The following is a 26,520-nucleotide window of genomic DNA, read 5'->3' on the forward strand; positions in this document are numbered from 1 at the left end:
TTTCACTGCAGCTGAAGCAAAATATATTTTGCTCCAACCTTTTACCTTTACTCTATATGTATCTCTGTTTCAAATGAGTTTCTTGTAAGCAGCATATTGTAAGATTCTGGTTTTTAATCCACTCTGCTATCTGCTTACATTTTAAGGGAGAGTTCATCCCATTCACATTCAAAGTTATAATTACTAACTCTTTATTGCCCTCCATGCTATCTTCCTTCTGTTTGTATTTCCCACCCCCCCCCCTTTTCCCTTTATTCATATTCCCCAGGGTTTTGTTTCTGAATACCTCCACCTTCAGTGTGTTTGCCCTCCTATATCAACCCCCTCCCCTGTCATTCCACTTTTCCTTTTTCCCTTCTTCCTCCTCTTCCTTCTGTTAGTTCCTCTTTTTCCTCCCCATCCTCTTCCCCTTCCCTTTTCCCCTTTTATACTTGAAAGGTAAGATAAGTTTCTTAACTGAGTGTGTCTAAAGTAACTTTAAGCCAAATCTGATGAGATGAAGATTAAGGTGGTTCTCACCTCCTCCCTTCTTCCCCTCTATTACAGTAGGTCTTTTGTACCTCTTAATGTAATGAGATTTACCCCATTAAATCTCCTCCATCCTCTGTTTCCTTACTGTCTTCCTCCTTTTTAAGGAGGTAATGTTTTTAAATAATTTTATCTAAGTCACAGAAAAGTTATGAGTGTCCATCACTTTTGGCTAAATATATTCTCTCGAATAGAGTTACAATTCTCAAGAGTTATTAGAGTCTTTCTACCAGGCAGGGATTTAGCCAGTTTCATCTTATTTGAAAACAGTCTCATAGATAAGTCATGAGTGACCATCACTTTTGGCTAAATATATTCTCTCTAATAGAGATACAATTCTCAAGAGTTATGAGAATCTTTCTCCCAAGTGGGGATATAGCCAGTTTTGTCTTGTTGGATAGCAGGTTTTTTTCTTTACCCCACCCCCTTTTTTAACCTTTTCATGTGTCTCTCTTGAGCCTCCTGTTTGATGCCCAAATTTTCTATTTAGCTCTGGCCTTTTCATCAGGAAATGTTGGAAGTCTCCCACTTTGTTGAATGTCTGTCTTTTCCCCTGGAATAGAAAGCTAAGTTTTGCTGGGTAGTGGATTCTTGGCTGCATTCTAAGCTCCCTCGCTCTTTGGAATATCTCATTCCAGGCCCTTGGATCCCTTAATGTTGATGTGGCCAGGTCCTGCATAATCCTTACTGTGGTTCCTTGGTATTTAAATTGGTTCTTTCTGAATGCTTGCAGGATTTTTTCTTTTATCTGATAGTTCTGGAATTTGGCCACAACATACCTTGGTGTTTTCATTTCAGATTCTCTTTCCCAAGGGGATCTGTGCAATCTTTCAGTAAGTATTTTGCCCTAGGTTCCATGATATCATGACAATTTTCCATCACTAAATCCATCACTAAATATTAAGTCCAGGCTGTCTTTCTTCTTCAATGTTTTCAGGAAGTCTATAATTCTCAGGTTGTCCCTTCTTGATCTATTCTCAAGGTCAGTGGTTATACTGATGGAGTATTTTACATTTTCTTCTATTTTTTTCAATCTTTTGGTTTTGTTTAACAGAATCCTATCTCATGAAGTCATTAATTTCCACCAATTCTATTCTTTTTTTTTTTAGATAAGAATTTTCTTCTTTTACTTTTTGCAACTCATTTTCTAGTTGGTCAATTCTATTTTTGAAGGAGTTCTACATTTCCCCAAGTGGAGCTTTGAGAGAATCATTTTCTTTTTGCATTTGCCCAATTGAGGATTTGAGAAATTATTCTATTTTTGTATTTGTCCAATTGCATTTTCCAAGGATTTGCTTTCTTGTTGCAAGGTGTTAATTTTCACTTAAGTTTCTTTTCCCAATTTTTTCCAATTGATTTTTAAACGCCTTCCCAATTTCTTCAAGGAAGTCTTTCTGGGCTGGAGACCAATTCATATTCTCTTCAGAAGTGCTAGATTTCTCTGGGTTAGAATCTATTTCTTCCAAGTATTTCTCCATGGGACCCCCTTTTTCTGGCCTTTTTCATCTTCCTAGGATCTTGTGGGGAGGGCTGGCTCTCAGAGGTTTTCTTTTGAAGATCCTAGAGGCTTTGTTCATTTGGTTTAGTAATTCCAAGGGCCTGCCCAGTAGGGAGCATCAATTGCTTTCTCTGGAGCTTTTGAGGCCCTCAGCAGTAGGGTCTGAGTTGACCTTGAACAATGAGCTGGACCCTGAGCGGAGAGAGTTAATCTCCCTTTCAGTTGAGTGAACTCTGTTGCCTTCACCTGAGCCTGAGGGGATGGGGGGGGGGTTACTGTTTGTTCTGGGGAGAGGGCTTCTCTGAAAGTATGGTCCTCAGGGCCCTGGCCCAACTGGTTGTTTTCCAGGGGTGCTCTGAAACTGTGTTGGAACTCACCCTCCTGTAGCTCCTCCCCCTGCCAAAGATTCTGCAGCTAAAGGTGACTCTCACATCCCCCACACACTCAAACCTTTGTGGCTAATACTGTTCCTCTGGTTTCCCCCAGCTCTCTGGTCTCCGCTCCGGATTCACCCACAGTTGTCTAAGACAGACCTTCTTAGTAAATGTTCTTCTCCTAGCTTCTCTTTCTGGGTTTTGTCACTCGAATTTCTTCTTTGTTTTTTTAAGGTTTTTGCAAGGCAAATGGGGTTAAGCGGCTTGCCTAAGGCCACACAACTAGGCAATTATTAAGTGTCTGAGACCGGATTTGAACCCAGGCACTCCTGACTCCAAGTGCTTTATCCACTACACCACCTAGCCGCCCCTCGCATTTCTGTTAAGAAGTTTCTTTTTGAGGGGAATCAGGAGCACTTAACACCATACCTATCTTCTGTCTGCCATCTTGTCCATAAGCCAATTTTTAATTAATATTTTTCTTATTATTAGTGATTTAGAACATTCTTTTTTTTTGACTATTAATACTTTTCAGTTCTCCTTTTGAGAATTTTTTTGTAAATTTCTTTTTAAACCATTTATCTATTGGGGATTGGCTAACAGTTTGTGTGTGTGTGTGTATTTCATATACCAGAAAAATTTGATAGAAATATTTTCCCATTTTTGCCACTTCCATTCATATAACCCTAAGCACTAATTTTGTCTATGCAGAAGTTTTTTACATATGTTCAGTGTTAATTTTATCTTTTCTAATTGCCTCTATTCCTTCTTTAGTTAAGAACACATTTCTGCCTTGTGGTTGTCAGAGGTTTATGATATTTCTATTCTAATTTTTTTAATTATAGTGTGATCCTTAATATTAAGGCCATGAACCAACTTGTTTGTTGTTGTTGTTTTTGCAAGGCAATGGGGTTAAGTGACTTGCCCACCATCATGAAGCCAGGTAATTTTTAAGGCCACAAACCAATCTGGAATGTGTATTGTGGAATGTGATCTTAGTCTAAATCTAATATTCATCAGATCATTTTCCAGTTTTCCCTGTACTTTTTATCAGATAGGGAGGTCTTTCCTTGGTAATTTATGTTTCCTCTTTATTGATTATTGGGTTTTGAAATCCATTTTTTTGATTCTCCATTATTAAATCTGCTCCAATGATCTATTTTTAATCAGTCCCAGATGGCTTTGATGACTGCTACTTTATAATGTAATTTGAGGTCTGGCAATGTTATTCCCCATTTGTTCCTATTCTCTTTGTCACTCCATTTAAGATTCTAGATCTTCTATATTTCTAAATTAATTTTATTACTATTTGATCAAGTTCTTCAAAGTATCCCCTTTGGCAACTGTTTTGGTATAGTATTAGAAGTGAAATTGACTTTGGTAGTGCTGTCATTGTTATGTTGGCACAGCCCAGCCATGAGCTCTGACTACCTCCTGCTATTTGATATTTTTTTTTTCTTAAAGAACACTTTGTAATGGAATCAATACAAGACTTTTGTGTGCTTTGGTAGAACAATCCCCAGATATTTTATGCATTTTTTTTTGTTAATTGGAATGAGATTTCTCCTTCTAGGATTGTTTCTTGAATTTTGTTACTATTACAGAGAAATGTAGCTGGTTTTTGAGAGGTTATTATCTCAATTAGGATCTTTGGTGATCTGAAGAATTATCCAAGTTTACCTTCAGCAAATAGGCATAGTTTTTTTTCCCTCCTCTTCTAACTTTGTGCCTTTAATTTCTCTTTTCTTTGCTGTTACTACTTTCAGAACTATAACAAATAATAGTGTGGAGAATGGGCATCCTTTATTCTCATATTTACTGAGGAATGTTCTAGTGTATCCCCAATGCATAGGATGCTTACTTTTGTTTTTATATAGATAATTATGATATTTTTAAAAAAGGTCCATCTCTATGCCTGCATATTGTCAGGTTTGGGGCATAATGAGAGTACTGTACTTTGTCAAAGACTTTTTTCTAAGTCCTCATTTTTGTGTTTATGTCTTTGGGTTTAAGAAATATTTTAAAAACAGATTGTGAAGCTTCATTTTATGCAATCTGCCACTCTTCCTGTTCTATTGGATTGTTTATTCCAATATTTCATATTTAATATTGAAAAGTCTATTTATATTTTCCATTTAACTATAAAATTTTAAAGTTATGCTTTTTTTGCTATAAACATAGTATAATTCATCAGTTCTTTTAATTTTTTTAAATTACTCTTTTTCCCAACAACTCTCTTCCCTTCTTCCTTGAACTACATAACCCCTTCCCCATGCTACCTTTTTCCTCTAGACTTTTTGCTAATATTTCTTTTTTGCTTTATCTGGTTAGTTAATTCTGCCCTTTTTTCTTCCCTCACTTTCATATAGTGAAACAGAATCTTTTTACTCCTCTCCTTCAATTTCCTTTAATGATTTGTTTTCATATAATTTAACTTTCTGTAGTTTTTTCTAGTATATTTCTGTCCCACTACCTTTGCTCTCTTTTTTATTTCTTTTCTATCTTTTGCAGACTTATTCTTTGATTCAAAGTTCTTAAACTCATTTAGTTGTCTTAGTTCTTATGAAATTAAAAGTTGAGTTACCCTTCTAAATAATTTCTAAATAATATTATAGTCTTACAGTTTGCGCCCCCCAACCCATTTTTTTCTGTTGTCCCTTACTCTTAGAAAAGTGCCACTTCATGTAGGTTGATAGAGAGGATTTTGATGCAATTCATTACTGACCTTTGCCCTCCTCTTGGTAACTTCTCCAATCTACCTTCAAATCTCTTTCCTGGGTCCATGCCCTCCCCTCTCTTTTGGGTGTCTATTGTCTTCAGGAGCTGTGATTCCTCTTTTTTTGAGGCAAGATTAATGTCCTCTTTTTTAAGCACCAGAATCTTTCAGATAATATTCATTATAAGATTCTTGTTTCCCTTTTAGAATAACTTTCTTCACCCATAGGAACAATCATCACTGGTAAGGGACAGCAGGAAAAAAATGGGTTGGGGGGGCAAACTAAGACTATATGGGGGGGTGGGATGATCTATGGATCCCTTTGCAGTCTGGGCAAATTCTTGGCATTTTTAAGGTGACTCTAGAAGAATTCTCTATTTCCTCTGTGCCTTCACTCTGGCTGAGCTATCTCAGCAAAATTCCTACCTTTTAAGTTTGGGTTTCTCTGGCAATGGGAAAGGGGGTGGTGGCATTGGAATGTGGAGTCATGCCCTGCTGTAAGACCTTTGTAGGGTCAGGTGGCTAGTGCCACCTTGCTGCCAGCAGCTTGAGAGGGGTGCTCCGAGTAAATATTAGTTATTAACTCATAGGGTTTTTACTTTTTAGGGATACTTAGTGCCTTAGACTATCCATCTATCTTCAGCACAATTTCTCTTATGAGAGTTTGGGAGGATTGGAAATAATGTCTAGTCCTCCATTTTGTTGGCCAGGTGACCAAGCAGACCCTTGATAATTGATTTTTAATTAGTTGTGGGAGTCAGACTGGTTTCCTAAAAAAAAAAACCCACAAACTCTTGTGGTTGATTCTTATTAATAGTACTTGTCTCTTATTGAATTTTACTGATTTGAAAATATAGTTGTTTCATCATTTGAAATGGCAGAGAAGAGCATACTAAACATAAGGTAATGTGCCAACTAGGGTTAAGGGGGAAAATTGCTTTGGTCTGGTCATTGACTTTAAAGTCAACGCCCACCCTGCCCCAAGCTGCCAGGATCTCTTATGCTACTCCAAAGATAGGACTTTAGGCAGAGATCTCATTTTTCCTACGGTCAAACTTTTTCTGATGTCCTCTCTCAGCACATTCCCTGAGCTTCTTAGGTCATTAAATTCCTATGATCTGCAGCTAATTTTAGGAACAGAGGTAGGCAACAACACATTTTGAATCTATAGGAGAAATAAATATTTTAAGTCATTCACAGAGAGCAGCAAGAGGCAGATAACCTTCTAAAGATGAGTATCTTTTAGGAACAAGGACTTTATTAAAACTATACAATAGGCCAATTGAAAACCTCTCTGTGGGGTGGCTAGGTAGTACAGTGGATAGAGCGCCGGCCCTGGAGTCAGGAGGACCTGAGTTCAAATGTGACCTCAGACACTTAATAATTACCTAGCTGTGTGGCCTTGGGCATGTCACTTAACCCCATTGCCTTGCAAAAAGAAAAAAAGGGAAAAAAGCACTAAAAAGAGAACCTTTCTGCATCAATTATATATGGGGGTCCCATTCCATTTAAAATTGGGTTAAATTAATCTTAAATGGTGTATAGGGGTGGCTAGGTGGCGTAGTGGATAAAGCACTGGCCTTGGAGTCAGGAGTACCTGGGTTCAAATCCGGTCTCAGACACTTAATAATTAGCTAGGTAGCTGTGTGGCCTTGGGCAAGCTACTTAACCCCATTTGCCTTGCAAAAGCCTAAAAACAAATGGTGTATAGAAGTCTGGATAAGCAGAATAACCTGGATTTTGGATATTTCCCATGGTCCATAAAGAGGCTGCTATTAACTAAAACTATATATTCACCAATTTATTATTGTTTTGTGACTCTATTTGGAATTTTCTTAGAAAAGACATTGGAAATGACTTGCCAGTTTGCCAGTTAAGACCCGACTTGCCTAAGAAACCCCTGAAAGCTTTTCCACCATAATAAAGGATGTGACTGGTGTAGGAATCTAAGTGATGCTCCAGGAGTAATGGAACTTCTCTCCATCCAATCCCCAGACAGTGAAGCAGCTTTACTCCATGGGGAATGGATTCAAAGGGGCCATGGGCCATGGTACTCTTTGGATTTGAGGGGCTAGCTTTGTGGGTCTGCACACTTACTAATGATGTGACAGCTGATATAGCGTTAACCAGCACAGCCTTATTTGATATGTACTCATCTTCATTTTCTCACCCCTCTTGCATCTACAATAACAATTCTAGCCCGGAGCTTCCCAAAAGACTTCTAATGAACTTTTCCCACTCTTTTGGAGCTGCTAAATTATCACGCTATTGCGGATTTCTTCTCTATCTACCAAACAGAACCTTCCTGGGCACTTCTTATCCCTGCTCAAAGTTAATGCATAACATTCAAGGATGGCTGGAATCTGGTGCCACTGCAACATTTTCAATCTTGACTCATATTTTAATAAAACTAGAACATAGTCTGTTAAGAGCTTGCCCTTGAGTCTTGTCTTCGAGCCTCCTACCTCATCATCCCTTGAAGCTGAACTCTGTCACAGCTGCTGATGCAGAAGCTCCATGAGCCCTGGGAGAGGATATTTGTCCTTTGTTCTCAAAGAAGACCATAACATCAGGGAGGTGATGCCATGACCCACAACTGAATTAGATTTGATGAGGGTGGGCTGTAAGTCCCCAGCCTCACTCTCCTTCAGAGCCATCTGGGTCCAGTGGCCAGACGTGGATCAGGCTGACTGGAGATGGCCCTGGGTGTGAGGCAATCCAGGTTAAGTGACTTGCCCAAGGTCACACAACTAGTGATATCAAGCATCTGAGTCTGGGTTCGAATTCCCATCCTCCCTATTCCAAGGCTGGTGTTCTTTCCACTGCACCACCTAGTTGCCCAAAACATTTCAATATTAATTCCTCCTCAGAACTTCACAAGGCCCTTCCTGGGTAAACACTGAATCCCAGGGATGCCTTTCTGTTTCTCAGAGACCATCAAAGCAGAGTTTGTCTCGGCTAAACTGGATCTGTTCCAGGACCTAGTAGAATTCCTCTTAAAATGAAGGTGCTCCGGTAACTGATATGGACAGAGAAGCTGGAATTGCTATGGTGGGACAAGACAAATAAGCAGAGGCTCCTTTGGGGAGTGGTTTTAAAAACTACAATCCCCACTTCAAAGTGAGTGCTGGATCTTTCAGACTGAATATGATCATTTTTCTCCCTGCCAGAACCTGCAGCAGGGTCCCAGGCCATTGTGGGTCATCACCCAACAATTCAGGGAGATTCTCTATATGAGTAAACTGGATCGTGGTAGGCAGGGCCAGTCCTAATTTTATTACCTCATTACTATAATCTTTATGTATAGGAGAAAAACAGACTAAATGGAATTCAGCTCTGAAAAAAGGATTACTATAACTGGATCTATTTGATAAAGAGAGAATGAAGTCCACAACATTATTATAAAAACAAAAAGATTTAATATACAAACTGCTTCCTTGCTTAAAATCCCACCATAAATCAATTCTCTTTAACAGCATGATTTAAAAGTCCTGGGTTGAACTGGTCATCCCCTCCACATAAAAGCCCCATGTGCTTCTGGGGGATAGTCAGAAAAGGGGAGTGCGGCTGGCTCTGTGCCGTCCACTGAAAAGGAGAGAGCTCCCCATGGACAGGGATGTTAAGAATAGACGATAGAAGGGTCCGTGGGTTGAAAAACCTCTTCAGCGAATAAATCTTCTGGTAGTTCCTCTCCGGCATCACTATCAGGAAAATAGGTAGGGAATGGCAAATTTTTGGCAAAGTCTTTATGGGTAGGCAGGGCAGAATCCCGGATCTAGGAAAAGAAGTAATGTTTGAATCAGTGCTGTTACTAAATTGTTGAGTGTTCTAAGAATTAAATAAAACTAAACAACCTCTCATCTCATTTATGTTTGAGAGAAAAAAGACATTTGTCCATGCCCTCTACTTGCTTCATCATTTGCTAACTTACATCACACTATTAACCCTTTGTTGAAGCTATAATTAAAATGAATTTTTAAATACAAAACTACCACTTGCAGTGGCACTTTATGTACAAAATTTATTCACTAAAAAATTTGTTCAGACGTTTTTAGTTTTGTTTGATTCTTCATGATCCCATTTGGGTTTGTGTTGTTTTTCAGAGGTGGGGCAAAAAGACCAACATGGTATCTATTTCTTTCTCCTGCTTGTTTTACAGATGAGGAAACTGAGGCAAACAAGGTCAAGTGAATTTCTCAAGATCACACAATTTAGGAGTATCTGAGGCCAAATTTGAACTTGGGTCTTCTTGACTCCAGGCCTAGCATCTATCCACAGTGCCAGCCAGCACTTTTAAAAAGCAAATTTTAAATGCCTATTATATTCAAGAGTTTTGGAGAGGAAGGAGTCAATTCTGACCTAAAAGCCCCTTAAATTTTAATCTTTGCAAATTGAAAGAAGGCTATTGTGTGAAGCTGAGAAATGAAACTATGCATCTCATCCTAAATCATAAAATAAAATCAGAAATGTGAGTCTAAGATATAATCAGTATAAGAATGTTTTGTAACTCATTCTCTTTTGAATCTAAATACAGGTCATTCCGTAACGGTGATACACAGTTCTATTAATACTTATCCTACTAAATAATCATAACCAGCTTTAGATACTTCCTAGCTGAAGCTCTGGGCATGCCACTTAACCTCTGCCTCAATTTCTTCTCACTGTAAAACAGAGATTCAAACAGCTCCTTACTTCATGGGATTGGTTGTGGAGATGAAATAATTCTTAAGTGCTAGCACAATTGCCTCTGTCCTTGGCCCTTCCCTTCCCTGTAGGTGATTTCTTAATTATTCTCTGATATCCTGATGTTAGCCTGGTAATTCACAGAACACGAAGTTACAGTAAAAATACTGCTATGCTATGTTGGCACTATTTTTGGAGGAAACCCCCCCTGATTTCTCAACAGCATTTGACTCAATTCTATAGTCTTCTTTCAGCAAGAAATTTTAAGATTACATATAAATTATACACACACAGAGAAAATTGAGGTATGACCATTTTGGCAATAAGAAAATGAATAACTTGGTTGAAATAAGTACACAGCTGCCATACCTATAGAAAAAAATATTTTATTCTCTTTAATTTAAAATTGTTCATGAAATTATCAAAATAATTTAAGCTACTTTTCTTTTTTCACTCAACTTGAATTTAATTTCAATAAAAGTCTTATACTTAATAAGGTTAAAAGATTCTAAAGCTTGTATGATACATTTCCCAAAGGAATGATGCTACCAGACTACACAGTTGAACAATTTCTAAGGAGTCAACTTGTGAACTAGGTTGAGCTAGTCCTAAGGTTGCCAGAGTAAGAGTTCAGTCAGTCTGATCAAAGCTCTCCTCGCCCTCCCCACCTCATTATGGATTTTTACTCCAAGTTAGAAAACAGGCACAAATATCCAACAATAAAATCCAATATACTCTCATTAACCTAGGCTATAACTAAGTCTCTTAGAGCATGAAACACAGCTGTTCTAAGAGGGAGAGACAAACCAAGGGGCACCAATGCTTGTGTTGAAGGTCCACATTGTGATAGGGCCTGGCAATGGGCCCAGAAACAGGCAAGGTACAATAACAGCTGATTCCTCAGAGCCCAGGACAGCCAAGACAGACAAGAAAAGAACGTGTGTGTGTGTGTGTGTGTGACAGAGACAGGTGGAGGCCAGGGCTTCAAAGGCTAACCAGAGGAGATCCATTATTTCCAAGACTATAGGGAGTGAATTGGTCCAGGTTACGAGGTGGGGAAGGTCTGGGATCTGGTGGTGGCTGTGTGAGCACAAAGCAGGGGTCAGATGAAGGATGTTGTGGGGGTAGAAACAATGAGATCTATAAAGTTCTGGAGATACAGGGTAGGGGGTGGAGTTGAGAATATTCAAACCATGAATGTGGGAGATGATGTCTTCGAGAAGTTTGGAAAAGAGATGGGTTTGGGGGCATGAGTTCTCTTTTGAATATTCTACATTTGCAAGGTCTCTTGAGGGCTTCAGTAAGGTGATGAGGAGCCGGCTAGTGCGGCATCATCATAGGAGAGAACTGAACCCACCCATTTCCCCAATCCAATTAAGTCATCCCTAGGGAGGCTCTCACACCAAATCTCCCTGTTACTCCCAAGTATCCATTCCCTTCCACACTCACCTCCTAGGCAGAAAACCTTACTTCACTGAGAAGACTGACACCATTCTAAGTGAACTCCCTCTTTCTTCTCCCCTTGTCTTTACCTCCCCCCTTCTGAAGTTCTCCTTCCTTCTCTCCTTTCTCCCAGTGGCTGATGGGAGACCACCCCTTCTGTATGTACCTTTGGGCCTAGTCCCTTCTTTCTTCTTGGTTCCTCCTGTACACCACAGCTATGTTGGATGTGGTACAGACACATAACTGGCTTTAGCCCCAGCAGCCTCTTGAGAACAGGGATTTCAGGTGTGGGCTCCCATGCCCCTCTTCATTTTTTTGGGTTTTTTTTTTTTTTTTGCAAGGCAAATGGGGTTAAGTGGCTTTCCCAAGGCCACACAGCTAGGTCATTATTAAGTGTCTGAGACCGGATTTGAACCCAGGTACTCCCGACTCCAGGGCCCGTGCTTTATCCACTACGCCACCTAGCCGCACCCCCCCTTCATTTTTTCTGAAGAACCACCTCCCCAACCCAAGAGAGCCACACCATCAATATGTGATGAAATTCTTTTCTGGGGGAAGAGGGTCATGGAAACTCAGGAAATAAAGGTAAGATAAATGGTCCTCTGCATCTTTTTTCTCTTTTATTATTAGAGGAGCCAGGAAAGGAGAAGTAGGGGTAACAATCTTGGTTTCTAGACTAGTACAAACTTCAATGAATGTGAGGTCTTCATCTAGGGACTGTAAGTAAGAGTCTACTTACAACAGTCTACTTATTATCAAATCCAACTCTAACCAGGAGGAGGGGTCTAGGCTCTGAGGCACAAGAGGTGGTTATTTCATGGGACATGGAGTTATCACATCTTGCAGAATGTTCAAGGACTGCCACATAATTCAGGCTTATATACTAACTGTAGCTCTGAGTAGTAGAGTAGTTCTATGACAAACCTGATAAGACCCTCAGACATGTGTGACCACTTAAATGCAAAGGTGGGAAAAATCAGGACCATGGGTAAATGGAAGAGACTTGGAGAATTGGTAGAAACCTTACTCCTTTATAATGTGAACACCTGCACTGAGAAAAGATATGAGAATACCAGAAAAGGCAAACAGTTCACCAAGGCCTGTGGGTCAAGTCTGGACCAACAGCTGTTTCTGGACAGTCACTCTCACTCAAAGTATCCAACTTTGGATCACATATAGTTAAACCCAGAGAGAAAAAATGTTCCCCACCTTTACTAAGCAATTCCTATGGCCAGGCACAGAGCCATTCACATAGATGATATTGTGTTTTGTGTTTATCCTCCACACCTACGATAGAAAATGAAAATTCAAGTTTCAATTATATAATTTTGAAAGCTGCTTTCTACAATCAAACAGGAGCTTTATAATACAAAATGCCACAAAATATAGCAATAGAATATATCTTACAGATACTGTAAATCATGTTAAAATAACCATTATCTGTTTTATTTGGTATTGGACCCTGGCACTATCAATGATTACAAAGCTGGTATTCAAATATTCTTGAAATTATTCAGGAAGATATTAGGAATATTATCAAACAGCAAATCATGTCTCTACTCTGATTGGAAAATAAAATCTTGTTTTAAATGATTGAGGCTGAGACTCAATTTTCCTGGTTTCTTTTTTTTTTAATATTTCCCAATTATATTTATTTATTATTATTATTTTTTTTTTGCAAGGCAAAAGGGGTTAAGTTGCTTGCCCAAGGCCACACAGCTAGGTAATTAGTAAGTGTCTGAGGCCAGATTTGAACTCAGGTCCTCCTGACTCCAGGGCTGGTGCTCTATCCACTGTGTACCTAGCCACCCCCTGGTTTCTTTCAATGACATAAAGCTCATTTCATTGTGACTCTTTTTAAAAAACCAGGGGAGGATGAGGATCACTTTTATCTCCTTAGAGGAGAACTAGTTCATTAAACTTAATTTAGATAGGAAAATTATTTCATCACAAAATAAATGTAACATGCTTAGGGTTCTGCAAGCCAACTTCCAGGTCTACAACCAGTTGTATAAGTGAAGATTTGGAGCCGGATGGAAAATTAGAGATCACCTGGAATCTACTTAAATTCTTCTCCTTATAGATGAAAGAATGGTTGGCTCAGAGAACTTGTTCCTTGCTCAAAGTCACAAAAGTGGCATTTAATGATCAACAGCTTTGAAACTGACTTGAGATTTTCTTTGGAAACTTAATCATAACACCAATACTCAGGATCACTATTCATGAAAAGTGAGGTTGATTTACAAGATAATGAAATGAAATTAAAATTTGTTTATGAACTCTGTTAGAATAATTAGATATTCTTTGCATAAGTTGAAAAACTTCAATATAAACAGAAAACTAATCAACTTCTGACTTTTACCAGGTTAGAACTCTAATTGTCAAAACAACTGAACTTGTATATTCTGAGTTCTACTTGGGGATGGGTGGGGCATTTCTATGGACTTATTCACGCTTTAATGCAAGGAAACCTACATGTTTTGCCAGGAGATCCAACTATAATCTATATCATTTAGGTGATAGTGTTAATGAATTATTTCTGCTATCTTTAAGGCATAAAAAATTTGCCAATTGAATACAACTACAAAGTAGAGGCAAACATTTAGATTTATCTATATATGTGCGCACACACACACACACACACAACTCTCTTAAGCTAAAAACCCTTTTAAAAATGCTAGATTCTTCAGACTTAAGCACTTTTTCATAAATAAAAAGCAGTATTTGGGGTACTACTTTCAAAAATAAAAACTACTACTAGAACCACTCATGGGTAGATATGAAATGTATCTTGGCAACTTTCTGCTTAGTGAAAATGTTCTCAGAAATTATTTTCTTTGCCCAGCTAAAACCCACCTTTAATCCAAATTCTGTTCGATATATGTTACCCATTTTACCAGGCATTTTCTTTCCAGGCCAGACTCTGGCAATGTCCTGTAAGGAAAAAAAGGAAAAGCTGAATTTCTAAAGGCATTAATTACATTTTAAAATCCACTACACCAAAAGACATTAAACAGGCTTTGAACCCTTATTTTGTGTAATACTTAGATATTGGTTCAACATATACTTTGTCTAAAAGGATTATTTTCTAAACTAGACTGACAAGACAAAAACTGAATGAGGCAGGGAAGAGACTTGCCTAAAGAGGTCACTGACTGACTGGTCTGCAATAGCTCAACCTATACTTGCATACCAAGGTGCACAACACATAGTACACACAACTAGGCACTTAGGAAAAACTAATAAAGAAAAATAAAAGGCCCTTCCTATCATGCAGTCCCTAACAGAAGCATTCAGAACAGTTTTCTTCTATCACACTGGTGCACCAGGATCTCTCTCTTTCTCTGAATGGCCACAATTCTCTCAACCATTCTTCTGATGTTTTTTTTTTTCCTGAGGCCGGGGGTGATTAAAAGACAGAATCAGTTAGCAGGATAATGACTGTGTTTGTCTGGTCCTGGTAATATCTAATTCATACAATGTAAGAGCTCCCCCCCACCAAGGCCAGTTTGATTCTAATGATGGATGGAGGCCTCTCACACAGAAGTATGGCAGAAGCTCCCCAGCAGCACATGGGATTCTCAAGACAAAAAAATGTCTTCAGATGTTAATAAATTCAGAAAGGGGACTCCAAGATAAGACCATGCGAGCACATCTTCAGAGATTCGGCACTTAACAGCTCCTGCCCCAAAGTCTCCCCAGAGGTAGCTGCTGTAACAGGAGGGAAGGGGCTGACCTCGAGGTCTGCCCACATCAACACAATCTAGCTCTACTCATGGGCAGTCACCTAACAGCCTAAGGAATTTTCCATCTGGGGAATTTCCTATACTGGTAAAATCACAGATCTGAACCAAAGTAATCTAGATTTAAAAAAGTCTAAAATGTCATGCACCAAATTCTTCAGAGTATTAGCTGCATACTTTTAGAAGAGATCAATTGATCACTCCTTGTCTCAGAAGTGAAAAGACCAAGGGGGACACCTTCCTACCAGCTGATTTTCATGTGTGACTTTGTTCACATCCCAATATAATTCAACAGATGATATGGAACAGATGAAGTGCTTCAGCTGATGGAGGAAGACTCCGTGTCTGCAGACAACCAAATTTCCATTGCTCCTGAGGCCTCCATGGAGCCCTGGCTTACAGGAGTTCTCACTTGCTCTCAACCCATTTTGGACCCATGGGCTGTTGTAATATCTCCTGCACCCTCACGCTCTATGCTGATTTGCTCCCTTTTCCTCCTGTCTGAGGTCACACCTCTCAGGGCAACTGGAGCCTTCTTCTAGCCCTTATACTTGAGCTGCTGGCAAATGCTTAGGAAGTTTCCTTGCTTCCTCCCCATTGCTGGCAGTGATGACCCTTCAGAGCATGGGAAATCCCAAGGTTCACGTCGTCCCCAAATCTCCCCCTCCTCTTGGAAGGGGGGGGCGTCACTCAACTGAGGTTGCCAGTGGTCCTCCAGGACACACTCTGCTCCACTGGCCCTCTAACTCCCTGGGAGGGTGGAGAAGATGTGGTCATGACCTCTACCCACTAACCCAGGGTTGTCCAAAGTGTGGCCCCCTGTGGGATTACTAAATGCTTTAGTAAATGAAGCTGAGCTACCACTGAACTCTTACTAAAATGGCCAAGCTGTCTAATGTTTCAATAAAAACTTTTAAGTTTAGATGGCCCAGAGTAACCAAAGTTGCCTGTGGACAAGTCACTCCTCTTGATCCCCAATCTCCTCATCAAGGAGAAGCTGCACTAAAGGTTCTCTGAAGGTCCTTTGAGTTTTAAATATAAATCTGTATTTCAGGTTATTTTATTTTTCCTATATTACTATGATTTTGTAAATGACCATAAACTCACTGAAGAGGCAGCAATTCAATGAACAAAATATAACCCTAGAACTTCCTCATAAAATCTGTTTAATAATTCAGATTACTGGGGCTGCTAGGTGGTGCAGTAGATAGAGCACCAGCCAGAGTCAGGAGGACCTGAGTTCAAATTTGACCCCAGACACTTAATAATTGCCTAGCAGTGTGACCTTGGGCAAGTCACTTAACCCCAAAGCCCTGCAAAAACAAAAAAAGAATTAAAAAAACAAACAAAAACAAAACCTGAGGGGAGAGCACGGGCTCTGGAGTCAGGAGGACCCGAGTTCAAATCCAGCCTCAGACACTTAATAATTGCCTATCCATGTGACCTTGGGCAAGTCACTTAACCCCATTAGCTTGCCAAAAAAAAAACACTCAAAGAATTCAGATTCCTGAGATTTATAGCAGTAGAATGTAAAGTCCAGCAAGCTCTACCGGGAAGAAAAGGTGCAAAAGTCCCCCTGTTGGCCATTCATTGACCTTCTTATGCTCCAAGGTCTTCCTCCCAACCCGATACTAGTCACAAAACGATGAATACTTGAGACCATGGCAGCTCAATGATTGTTATAAAAGGGGAATAGGAAACAGAAAAGGTCTGTCTGCACTTACACCAGTCGCTATTGCTCCAGGTCTTCTATGGGTTTTGGTTTGACCATGACTGGCAGGTTGTCCTTTAAATCCCCACCTTTTCATGACTCCTTGAAAACCTTTACCAATTCTGGAATCAAACAAAAAGATGACTGTTTACATTATAAACAAGTTCATAATTCTCTCACTTATTGGATGACACCTGAAAATTTTTATCTTTCAGTACCTTAGTCTAACAACCCAACAATTTAGACCAGGATAGATATATCAATCTGAAGCCTCCACACCCTTATCTCTTTTTATTGAATTTTCTCCTTTCCTGGATTGTCATTCAGTGTGAAAAAGAAAAAAGTAAAACCCCTCACTATTAAAGATCATCACATTAATATAATGTAAAAAGTAAAATACAGAGAGTAGGCCCTCAATTCTGATAATTTATAGATTACAAAATTGAACCAAAGCATAGTGGCACAGAAAAGAGTATCTGTATTTCTGAAACATCAGCGTTTTTCATATTTTATTTTAAAATTTTGAGAAACGCAGAATTTTGAATTTTTCAAACTGTTTTTCACTTTCTTCTTTCCCTATACTTTTTCTTGTTGTGTTTAAGTATACATATGAAACTATGTAATACTGTTGCTAAATACATAATTCAAAAGACAAGTACACAAAAATGTTCAGATTGCCATGTTTTTTTTATGCTAATAGAAAATGAACAAAATGAGCTTCCAAAGCATTTTTTTAAAGCACAGTCGTTTAAGATATTCACTTAGAAGAAATGGAATAGGTTAGGATTATAGAGTTCCTAGATTTGGAAGGGAGAGTTAGTATTAGGAAGCTTGCAGAAAAAATACAAATTACTTTTAATCAGAGATATCAAATTCTAATAGAATAGGGCCACTAAATCAAATTGCCTAAGGGTATACTGACTTAGCAGCTAGGTGGTGCAGTGGCCCTGGCGACAGCAGGGCCCGAATTCAAATCTAGTCCCAAATTCTCGAGATGTAAGTTTTTGTGTCCTTGGATAAATCACTTAACCCCACCGCCTCACAAAAAATCAACTTAACAAACAATAACAAAAACACCATACCGCTAACATCATCCTGTGTTTTACTCTATTTTTATTTGTTAAAACTTCCCAATTATAGCTTAATCTGGTTCAGCCACACTTGGGAGTGTTGCAGGGCCCCTGTGTTTGACATCTCAGCTTTTAATAACTCGGAGTACTTAAAAGTAAACAGCACAAAAACATGGCTGGGCATCTCTAATACCCTGATTTGGATTCTTCCTCTTACAATTATTTGCTACCACCATTTTCGATGGCTTTTGTCCATGTTCTCCTTTAAATGTATTAAAGGGAATGCACCCACTGTACTGGGGTACTTTCTTTTCCCAATGACACCCCAAGAACAACAGTATAGCCTATGACAATCCATTCCTCACTTTTCTCATCATAAGACCAGCCATTCTCAATTCTTCAGAGACAGTAGTATAGTCCATGCATTGTAGCCACAAAAATATTAGTTTTAAAAGCCTTTATTTCAGAAAGGTCAAAAGAATCTTGCAAGTTCCTAAAATAAAATAAGACGCCATCCCTTTGGTTTGTTCAATTCTGATCCTAACTCACTGTCCATGTGTATTGTCTGCTCAAGATGTGGGGTGTCGCTACTATATAGCTTAAGACATAGGCCATCCATATAATAACCCAAAATGCTAAGCTGAATTTCTTTAAGTTTTAGAAGTTGACATAGCATAGATTCATGAATAAAATGGAAGCCAAGGAAATTATTTTTAAAAGGCAATGATTTCTAAATTTTTTGAATGCACATGAAACTCTATCAGATTTTAATGAGTTACTTAATCCTCATATTAATCAGATATAATTTCATGGAAGAACTGGAAAATGAACAGCAGTTTTGAGTTAAGCTCTAAAATGTAACAGGACTTTGAAGTTCATTTTATTGATGCCAGGCAAATTGGTAACAAGATCCAACTTTCAAATGCAAAAAAAAACCCCACCACTTTTTAAACCTTTCATACAGAATTCTCTTTACACTCAGCAATGACTTTTGAGAACAAATAAATGACTTAGACTGTCAGAGGGAAAACTGTGTAAAAATGTTGAAAGTACAAATCAAATTTTTTCTCTAGATCTTCATAACGAAAAGTATTAAAAACTGCTTGAAATCAAATCACACCTGAAACCCATGAATGGAATTATGAGGAATCTTTTTGTAAAGTAAATGTTCATTTCAATTCATATGCTTTGAAAGATTTAATTTTAAATACTGAGCTTCTTTTAACATTGTACATGTAAAGCAAATTTCAAAATCAATCTACAATTATTTATGAAGCATATGAGATACTATTTTAGGTCTTATAATTGCATCATTTGTAATAATATGTAAACTCCTTGTAGGTGGTAATTGTGTAATGTTCCTTCAGATCTCTGACATGCAGGATCTGAAATAAGAAGGAGGCCTAGTCAGGCCTCACAGGAGGTTTATAATATTGGGAAGACAAGAAGAATATCAGAGAATAATTTGGTTAAAAGCATGGTCTAATTTCCCAAATGTAATCTGGTCCACCATACTGTATCTCATCAATTCTGAGACCAGTATAAGCACACTGATGAAGCAGCTTTGGGGGTGCCTCCAGGTCAAAGAAGTGGTGGCTGGCATAGACAATTTGTCAAATTAGATATATAAAAGAGGGATGCATAGTTCCCCCACAAGAACTGCCAATATTTTGTTCTATGTCTGGTACAAAGTTCAACCAAAAGAGTCCCAAAGATGGCCCAAATCTGGAGATGTTAATGTTTGCAAAGGACTTCAAACAGGCTAGTGAATGAACAGATATTGGTTTAGAAAAAATCAAGAATTGTGCTGCTTTTCAAAAGCAGTAGCTTGGTTATTGAATTTCCAGCCAACATCTGAATTAAGTTAGACTGTTTTTCCACCCTTCTTTTACTCAATTACCCACATAACAGTGTATGCATAATTCCATACATCCTTTGTTACTTCAGAATCCAAAGTAGATGATTTTTTCCTCCCATCAAATGGTGAAGATAAGCATCTGACAGTTACGTAATATAAAATTGATCTTCCCTGATTAAATTTAAGAGAGTGATTGAAAATGAAGAATGATATCCAGAGCAGCCAGGTGTTAAACTCTCAGCTAGGCAGGTCCCCCAACCCCACCCTCTCATATATATATACACATATTATATATATATATATATATATATATATATATATATATATATATATACACACACACACACACACACACACACACACACACACACACACACACACATTTTAGTTTTTGCAAGGCAATGGTGTTAAGTGGCTTTTTCTCAAGGCTACTTGGTAATTATTAAGTGTCTGAGGCCGGATTGGAACTCAGGTACTCCTGACTCCAGGGCCGGTGCTCTCTTCACTGTGCCACCTAGTTGCCTCCCCCAGATACTTTCTAAGGGAAAAATATTACATTGGATCTAAAAATGAAACACTAGTTTTAAAAATGTGCCTATATTTTCCCTGCCTCATATTTGGTAGAAAGCTTTAGAGATCTTCAAGGTAATTTTAGCTAAAGTTATCTCTTGACAAAACTCTCCCTGCTCCCTTCCCCTCTCTTCTTCCTTTCTCTGTAAATTATAGAAGATAATTTAGTTCACTTTAAGACTAAATGATCTAAGATGACAGTGGTGCACTAACAACACTAATTATCTGTGCCTAATTACAGACTGTTTTTCAATCTAACTGTTCTACTACATACAATGGAAACCTCTTCAATAAATAACTTTAAACAAAAGGCTAAGAAAGCAGGCTTGCTAAATTACTGGCTTACTTGAGAGAACAGAGAATAGAGTACAACCTTTGATTTCTGTGTGTTGCAGGTATTATATGAACTTAGCATTTCTTTAGACAAAAATAAAATAATAACCTTTACTTTGCTTAAATGAAAAAGCTAACAAAACAATCTGGTAAGGAACTTATTAGCATGAGAATTTTGGCTCAAAAGCCATGATAACATAGGGCAAAACAGTGCAGGCTGAAAAATGAAAACTAGCTGGACACCAAGGGATGTTTGTGGAGCGTCACTGGAATATAACCCTAGGAGATCCTACCCCATGCTCATCAGGGTCCTGGTACAAAGTAGGAGCTCCCTCGATCTATGCAAATTTGATCCTTCACTCCATCAATAAGTTTGGATTAAGACCCCCTTCCACACCAGAACTTTGGTTAAATGACCTCAACAAAACTTGGCTTCATGCTCACCTCGACTGAGGGTGAACATGGGTTTATGAGCCTCTGTATTGATTTTTTAGATGGAGGGGCATTCTAGCAGGCAGGCCAAGAAAGGAGAATCCTGTGAGGTGGAGGGTGGCCTGGCAGAGGAACAGAAATGGTGGCTTGGGGAGGCCAGGCTGGAAAGAGAGGCAGGGCCTTGGGACGTGAGCGCATGGGGGACAGGAGCCCCTGAATTGATGGAGGAGGGGAGGATCTGGGCAAGGTAAAGTGGCTCAAGTCACACAGAGCTGACAACATAGTCAGCACTGACAAAGCTGGAGGATGCTAACTTTAGACAAAAACCAAACAGAAAACTTTATAAAAGTGAACCCCCAGGCAACAGAACACGTTTCCAATAAAGAAAATCTACCATTGATTGATCCTGAAATGCACTGACCCCAAAAGTTTTGCTCAGGTGATCTCTAGGGGAAAAAACTTTGATGGAGAGTTGTCTAACATTTTATTTTATCTCTGAACTCTTGGTTCATTTGTGAAATTCTTTTCCATCACAGTTGTTAATGGACTTCAAGGCTTTCTAAGACTTGCAAATCCAACATTTTGAAGCCTTCAGAAGGCTCGACAGCCCTTGCCCTGTACCCTAGATTTCCTCAAATATAGAAAACATCCCTTAATCAGCAAGTTATGACAATGCAGGGCTCTTTGCTCCATTTAAAAATCCATTTACTGCTGAAAATTAATCTACTTCAGAGGGGACCAAAAACTGACACAACTGCCCAGATTCTTCCAAATGTGCAGAAACACCTTTATTCCCATCACTTTTCTTTAGTTTTCCACATATTTTCAAGAAGAGAGAGAGAAGAGTGGTGAATCCTGCTCCAGGCCAGGCCACATGTTGCTGTTACGTCATTTTTCAGTCATGAGTGACTCTTCTTGACTCATTTGAGGGTTTTCTCGGCAGATAGTGGAGTGATTTACCACTTTTTTTTTCCAGCTCATTTTACAGAGGAGGAAAATGAAGGTAAAAATGGTGAAGACGGGAAGTGTCTGAGGCCAGGTCTGAACCAGGGAGAGGATCTGGAGCCAGGCTTTGGGCTCTTTGTACTTGATACCTAGTTTCCCCTTACCAGCCAGCTGGCCCACACAGCTGACCCTGATTCAAAATGTACTCAGTGATGACCAGTTTTAAAAAACAGGAGCTGTGGGGAGGCTAGGTGGTACAGTGGATAGAGCATTGGCCCGGGAGTCAGGAGTACCTGAGTTCAAATCTGGCCTCAGACACTAATTACCTAGCTGTGTGGCCTTGGGCAAGTCACTTAACCCCATTGCCTTGCAAAAAAAAACACAACAGGAGCTAAGAGATGCTATGGATAAAATAGATGGTTAAGGCTTCTGGGTTCATTTTAACTTCCAAATTAATAAGCAGCCATGAGAACATCAAGGACTGCCCCTTCCATCCCCACTTCCTGGCCTACCTCCCACATACCAAGGGTGGATGACCACAAATATAACAGGCATGGATTCAAAGCTCATCCCAAGAGCTAACAGAGCACTGATTCATACCACAAGGGAGGGAAGGGGGAAAAGGGATCCCCAATATTTTCCAAAGTCCTGGATGGGAGGGACCTGACTCCCCCACAAGAAGCAGACCACAGTAGCAGAGTAAAGACACAAATGATAATGCACACTGGAAAAACTGGATACAGTGGAACCACTGCTATTATTAGAATAGGAATTAAACTCAAAAGGGTTGGGGGGGGCATCTTGCAAGACTCCTTTGCATCAACAATTTTCAAGTTAAACTTGGAAGGAGCTAGATAAAAAGTCATATTTCAAAGACCATGACTTTCCAACGTCTTGTAACAGTGCTACTATCAAAATCCTCCTATCAAAATGTGTTTGATATATAGAAGATGCAAAATCACTCCCATGCTGTCGGAAATGAATTTAAATCTTCTCAAAGCATTTAGATGAGTAAATACCTAAGATAGAAAAATAAAAATCCTCTTTTGTTGAGAAATGTGGATGCCCTTCCTCCTACTACAAAGTAGCTTCACATAAGAGCAGTCTCTCGGGATTTGGCATTGCAAAAGCAAATTTAATGGGGGCAGCTAGGTGGCAGTGGATGGAGCACAGGTCCTGGAGTCACGAGGACCCGAGTTCAAATCCGACCTTAGACATAATTACCTAGTTGTGTGACCTCAGGCAAGTTATTTAACTTTCGCCTTGCAAATACAAAAAACCCCCAAAAAGCATTTATGAGTATCAATGCATTTTTATTAGACTAAAAATACAAACTTAAACTTGATCACTAGCGCTAGTTTTGCAAGTCAATATGCAGCCCACGAGGATCCTTGTGAGTGGTTTTTACTACTCTCATTTCAATGTGAGTTGGACACGCCCCCTTTGGTCCCAAATCTATGTGATTTAAGACTCAACATGTGGGATTCACATTTTTTAAGTAAAGGGGAGCCTGGATCCCATCTGACTTTGCATACTGATTTCACACTGTTCTGCTCCTACAGTCTACATTCTAACTCACTTTGCCTACCTGCTGTACCCGACATGATGCTCCATTTCCATGTGTTCTCTGCCTCTGCCAAGGGCATCCACTCTGCTAGAAATGGTCTGTCTCTTCACCTCTTCCATCCCTTTTAGAGCTAGATCCAAGGGCCTACAGGTAATTACTGCCACTAGAATGCTAGGATGAACCCTGGAACATGTGGAACATTCCAGTACCTCCCCATTCCATGCCCAACCCAGTATTTAATCTTCTAGGAGTACACCCATAGGACTAGATACAAAGGACCTTAGCATGTTACCAAGAAGAGAAGCAAGACAGAAATGGTATTTTTATCCCTATTGAGTCAGTCTCCTGGACTTGTGATTTTATTTGCATAGAAAACTCTCAGGTGAGGAAATGGCCTCAATCAATGCAAGTCATTGGATTCTTGGAATGCTGCATCTAAGGGAGGTGACTGGGGTGTGGGGTAGACCTCCTGATGCTTCCTTTGGCCCAATACTAATAATAAAAATATTCAAACAATCCTCTGAATGTCTCCAGAGGTGACTTTTCATGCATATCTCACTCATCACCAGAATAGATACGGGTTTTAGGCTGTTCTTCACAACAGATCATTTGCTCAGTGCACACAACCACCCACTTCCTCACCCCCTCTATAATGCTGTCTTTTCTTTAATTCATAATCTAATATTTTAAAATGTTCAATAACATTTAAGCACGAGGTTTTAAATGATTTTTCTGGTGGCTTCTAGACACATGGAGAAGAAAGAAAAGAAAAAGAACCCATTGGTGGACTTACGTTTTGGCTGTGACATCCACATACTGTCCAGGGCGAAAGTGAGCAGCATAAAGAGGCGTGCCTTTATAAAAAAACAAAACCTTACATGAGATTTCTCAATCGGAAAACCAATTCCAATCCAGACTGCTATCGTTATTGTCTCCCCCCGTGCCTTGGCTGCCCACTTACTGGAAGATGCTATCTCCTTTGGGGTCCACTTCTCCCACCTAGGTCAGTTGACCATCACTCTTTTCTGGCTAACCCTCTGGATCTTCTGGCCTGGACTACCATGTCCCCACAAAAAGTACCTTCCTGCACCCTGAGTCCCTTTCAGCTCCCCCAGGTGTCTTCCCCATTTGGAAGCAGGGTCAGGGCCTGTCTTGGTTTTTCTTGTGCCAGATGAGCATCAAGTCTTAAATCCTTACTGTCTTGACCATAATATACAGAGAACGCCTAGCAGTTGGCTAATCCAAATGGAAGTGAATTATACCTCATACAATAGGAGAGTTTCTGAAAACACACACAAAATTTAAATCTAAAAAGTACTAAAGTACTAAAGAAGTTGTTTATTCAAAAGAACTCTATGATGAATCATTTTGAAAAGCAAGATATATTTTGTAATTCATATTACAAATATCAATCCATGCATTTTTTAAAAAATTGACAATCTAACTTTAGGAGAGTTATCTAATTTTGATGCAATCTTACCAATTGGCTACCAATATTTACAGAGAACTTTTGTTCTTAACACCATAGGAGAAGTTTTCCAAGCTGTTATCTTCCTGTTTCCTATATCTTGAGAATCAATCCTTACATGCTTTCAAATTCATCTTATCTCTCACTAGAATGCCCTTTTCCCTCTGTGTAGACTTGTCCTAGCCTGGGGGCCTTCTATTTTTATTTTCTTGGGTACTGTTTCTATTTCCTCAGAGAGCATACTGCAGTCAGAATATAAATGGTTGCTCTATAGTCTGTGATAAAGAAAAGTTATTTAAGGATTAGTCTTCCCAGATTTTTTCCCCACTTTGTGCTCTCAGTTTCATGCTTAAGGAGATGTTTTCTGGATGACTAGGTTAGTTGGACATTGCAGGAGAGTTTTATGCAAATGTGTTTTTTCTCTCTACCATTTCTCATTATTTTGAGATGATCCTGTATGTAACCAAATCCCTGATGATCTTTTCGAAAAAAATAGCCATCCATCTTTGTAACTCATTTGTCATTGTTTTTTGTATTATCTGGCTTTGCCAGGAAAAACTACTTTTTCTGAAGAAAGTATCTGTATCAACATTTATTATTCTATTTCCTATTTTTAAATGGGTCAAGATGGTGCTCCTAACCACAGGGCATAGCCTAAATTTTATTCTTTCTTTTAATTTAGTATTTCTGATGTTTGTATAGTCCAACCAAACAGAGCTAATCCAGGAATGACTTTCATCAGTACCCAGTTATTTTCTGACTGAAAATCACCAGATCACATCACAAAACTGAAGGTACTCACTGTATCTGATACCTCTAAAAATCTCTGCGTGAATGACAGTAACACATTAATGAGAGGCATCTAAATCAAAAGTGTCAAACCATTTGGGAAATATTTACCAAAATGAATAAAAGTATAGTACAACAGAAATAATGTTAATTTGTAGTTTTCTAAGTCAATAGCCTGCCAGGAACTTGGGCTATTTGAATTTATACCCCTTGATTAAACATCTTTGGCATCTCTTATTGCTTGCTCTTAACTTACATTTCATCATACATTTTTTATCCTTCCCTAGGTCCTTTGCACCAATATCATCAAGTATTAATGGATACTGATGTAGAGTGGAAAGTCTAATCAAGTCTTGGTAGAATTTTTTCTATTGTCTCATTCTTAGTAAGCTTTGTTGAAGTCAAACTGTCTTCCTGGCTATTTCCAGTCATCTAGAGGCCTATTCCGACTGCCTGTTGATCCATCTTTAAATGTTTCATCTCTACATTTTAGGACACAGAGCTACTTACTGGCGGTGTCAAATGTTAATCTGTCTAATTATCTTCAAACTATTCATTTAATGGAACATCCCAACACATGAATGATGAACCTTAAAAATTAACTGCTTCTTTATAGAATGGCTTTTCCAAATAGGCAGCTCTTGGTATCACAGAAAAAAGTAGTTTTCCTATCATTAAAAATGAAGTATGCAATTAGATGACCCATGTAAAACCAAATATTTAATTTGTCTCTTCTAATTAAATCAGATACCTTTTTATGTATATACAAATAAATGTTTAGTGCCTTGTATT

At 38.9% G+C, this 26,520-nt stretch overlaps 1 protein-coding gene across 1 annotated transcript in view; it reads right to left on the minus strand.

The window, feature by feature from the left end:
- Window positions 1–8,512: 8,512 nt before the first annotated feature.
- The window catches only part of MRPL3 (mitochondrial ribosomal protein L3), a 32,641-nt gene continuing 14,633 nt past the window's right edge, over window positions 8,513–26,520 (minus strand). The window contains exons 6-10 of the mRNA XM_074195808.1: window positions 24,265–24,325; window positions 16,710–16,818; window positions 14,099–14,176; window positions 12,452–12,529; window positions 8,513–8,891 (exon numbers count right to left, since the gene is read on the minus strand). Coding sequence (XP_074051909.1) covers window positions 8,736–8,891; window positions 12,452–12,529; window positions 14,099–14,176; window positions 16,710–16,818; window positions 24,265–24,325 — 482 coding nt within the window. The 3' untranslated portion in view covers window positions 8,513–8,735. The remainder of the gene's footprint in view (window positions 8,892–12,451; window positions 12,530–14,098; window positions 14,177–16,709; window positions 16,819–24,264; window positions 24,326–26,520) is intronic.

The sequence above is a fragment of the Macrotis lagotis genome, chromosome 7 (genome assembly GCF_037893015.1).
Source record: "Macrotis lagotis isolate mMagLag1 chromosome 7, bilby.v1.9.chrom.fasta, whole genome shotgun sequence".
Lineage (NCBI taxonomy): Eukaryota > Metazoa > Chordata > Mammalia > Peramelemorphia > Peramelidae > Macrotis > Macrotis lagotis.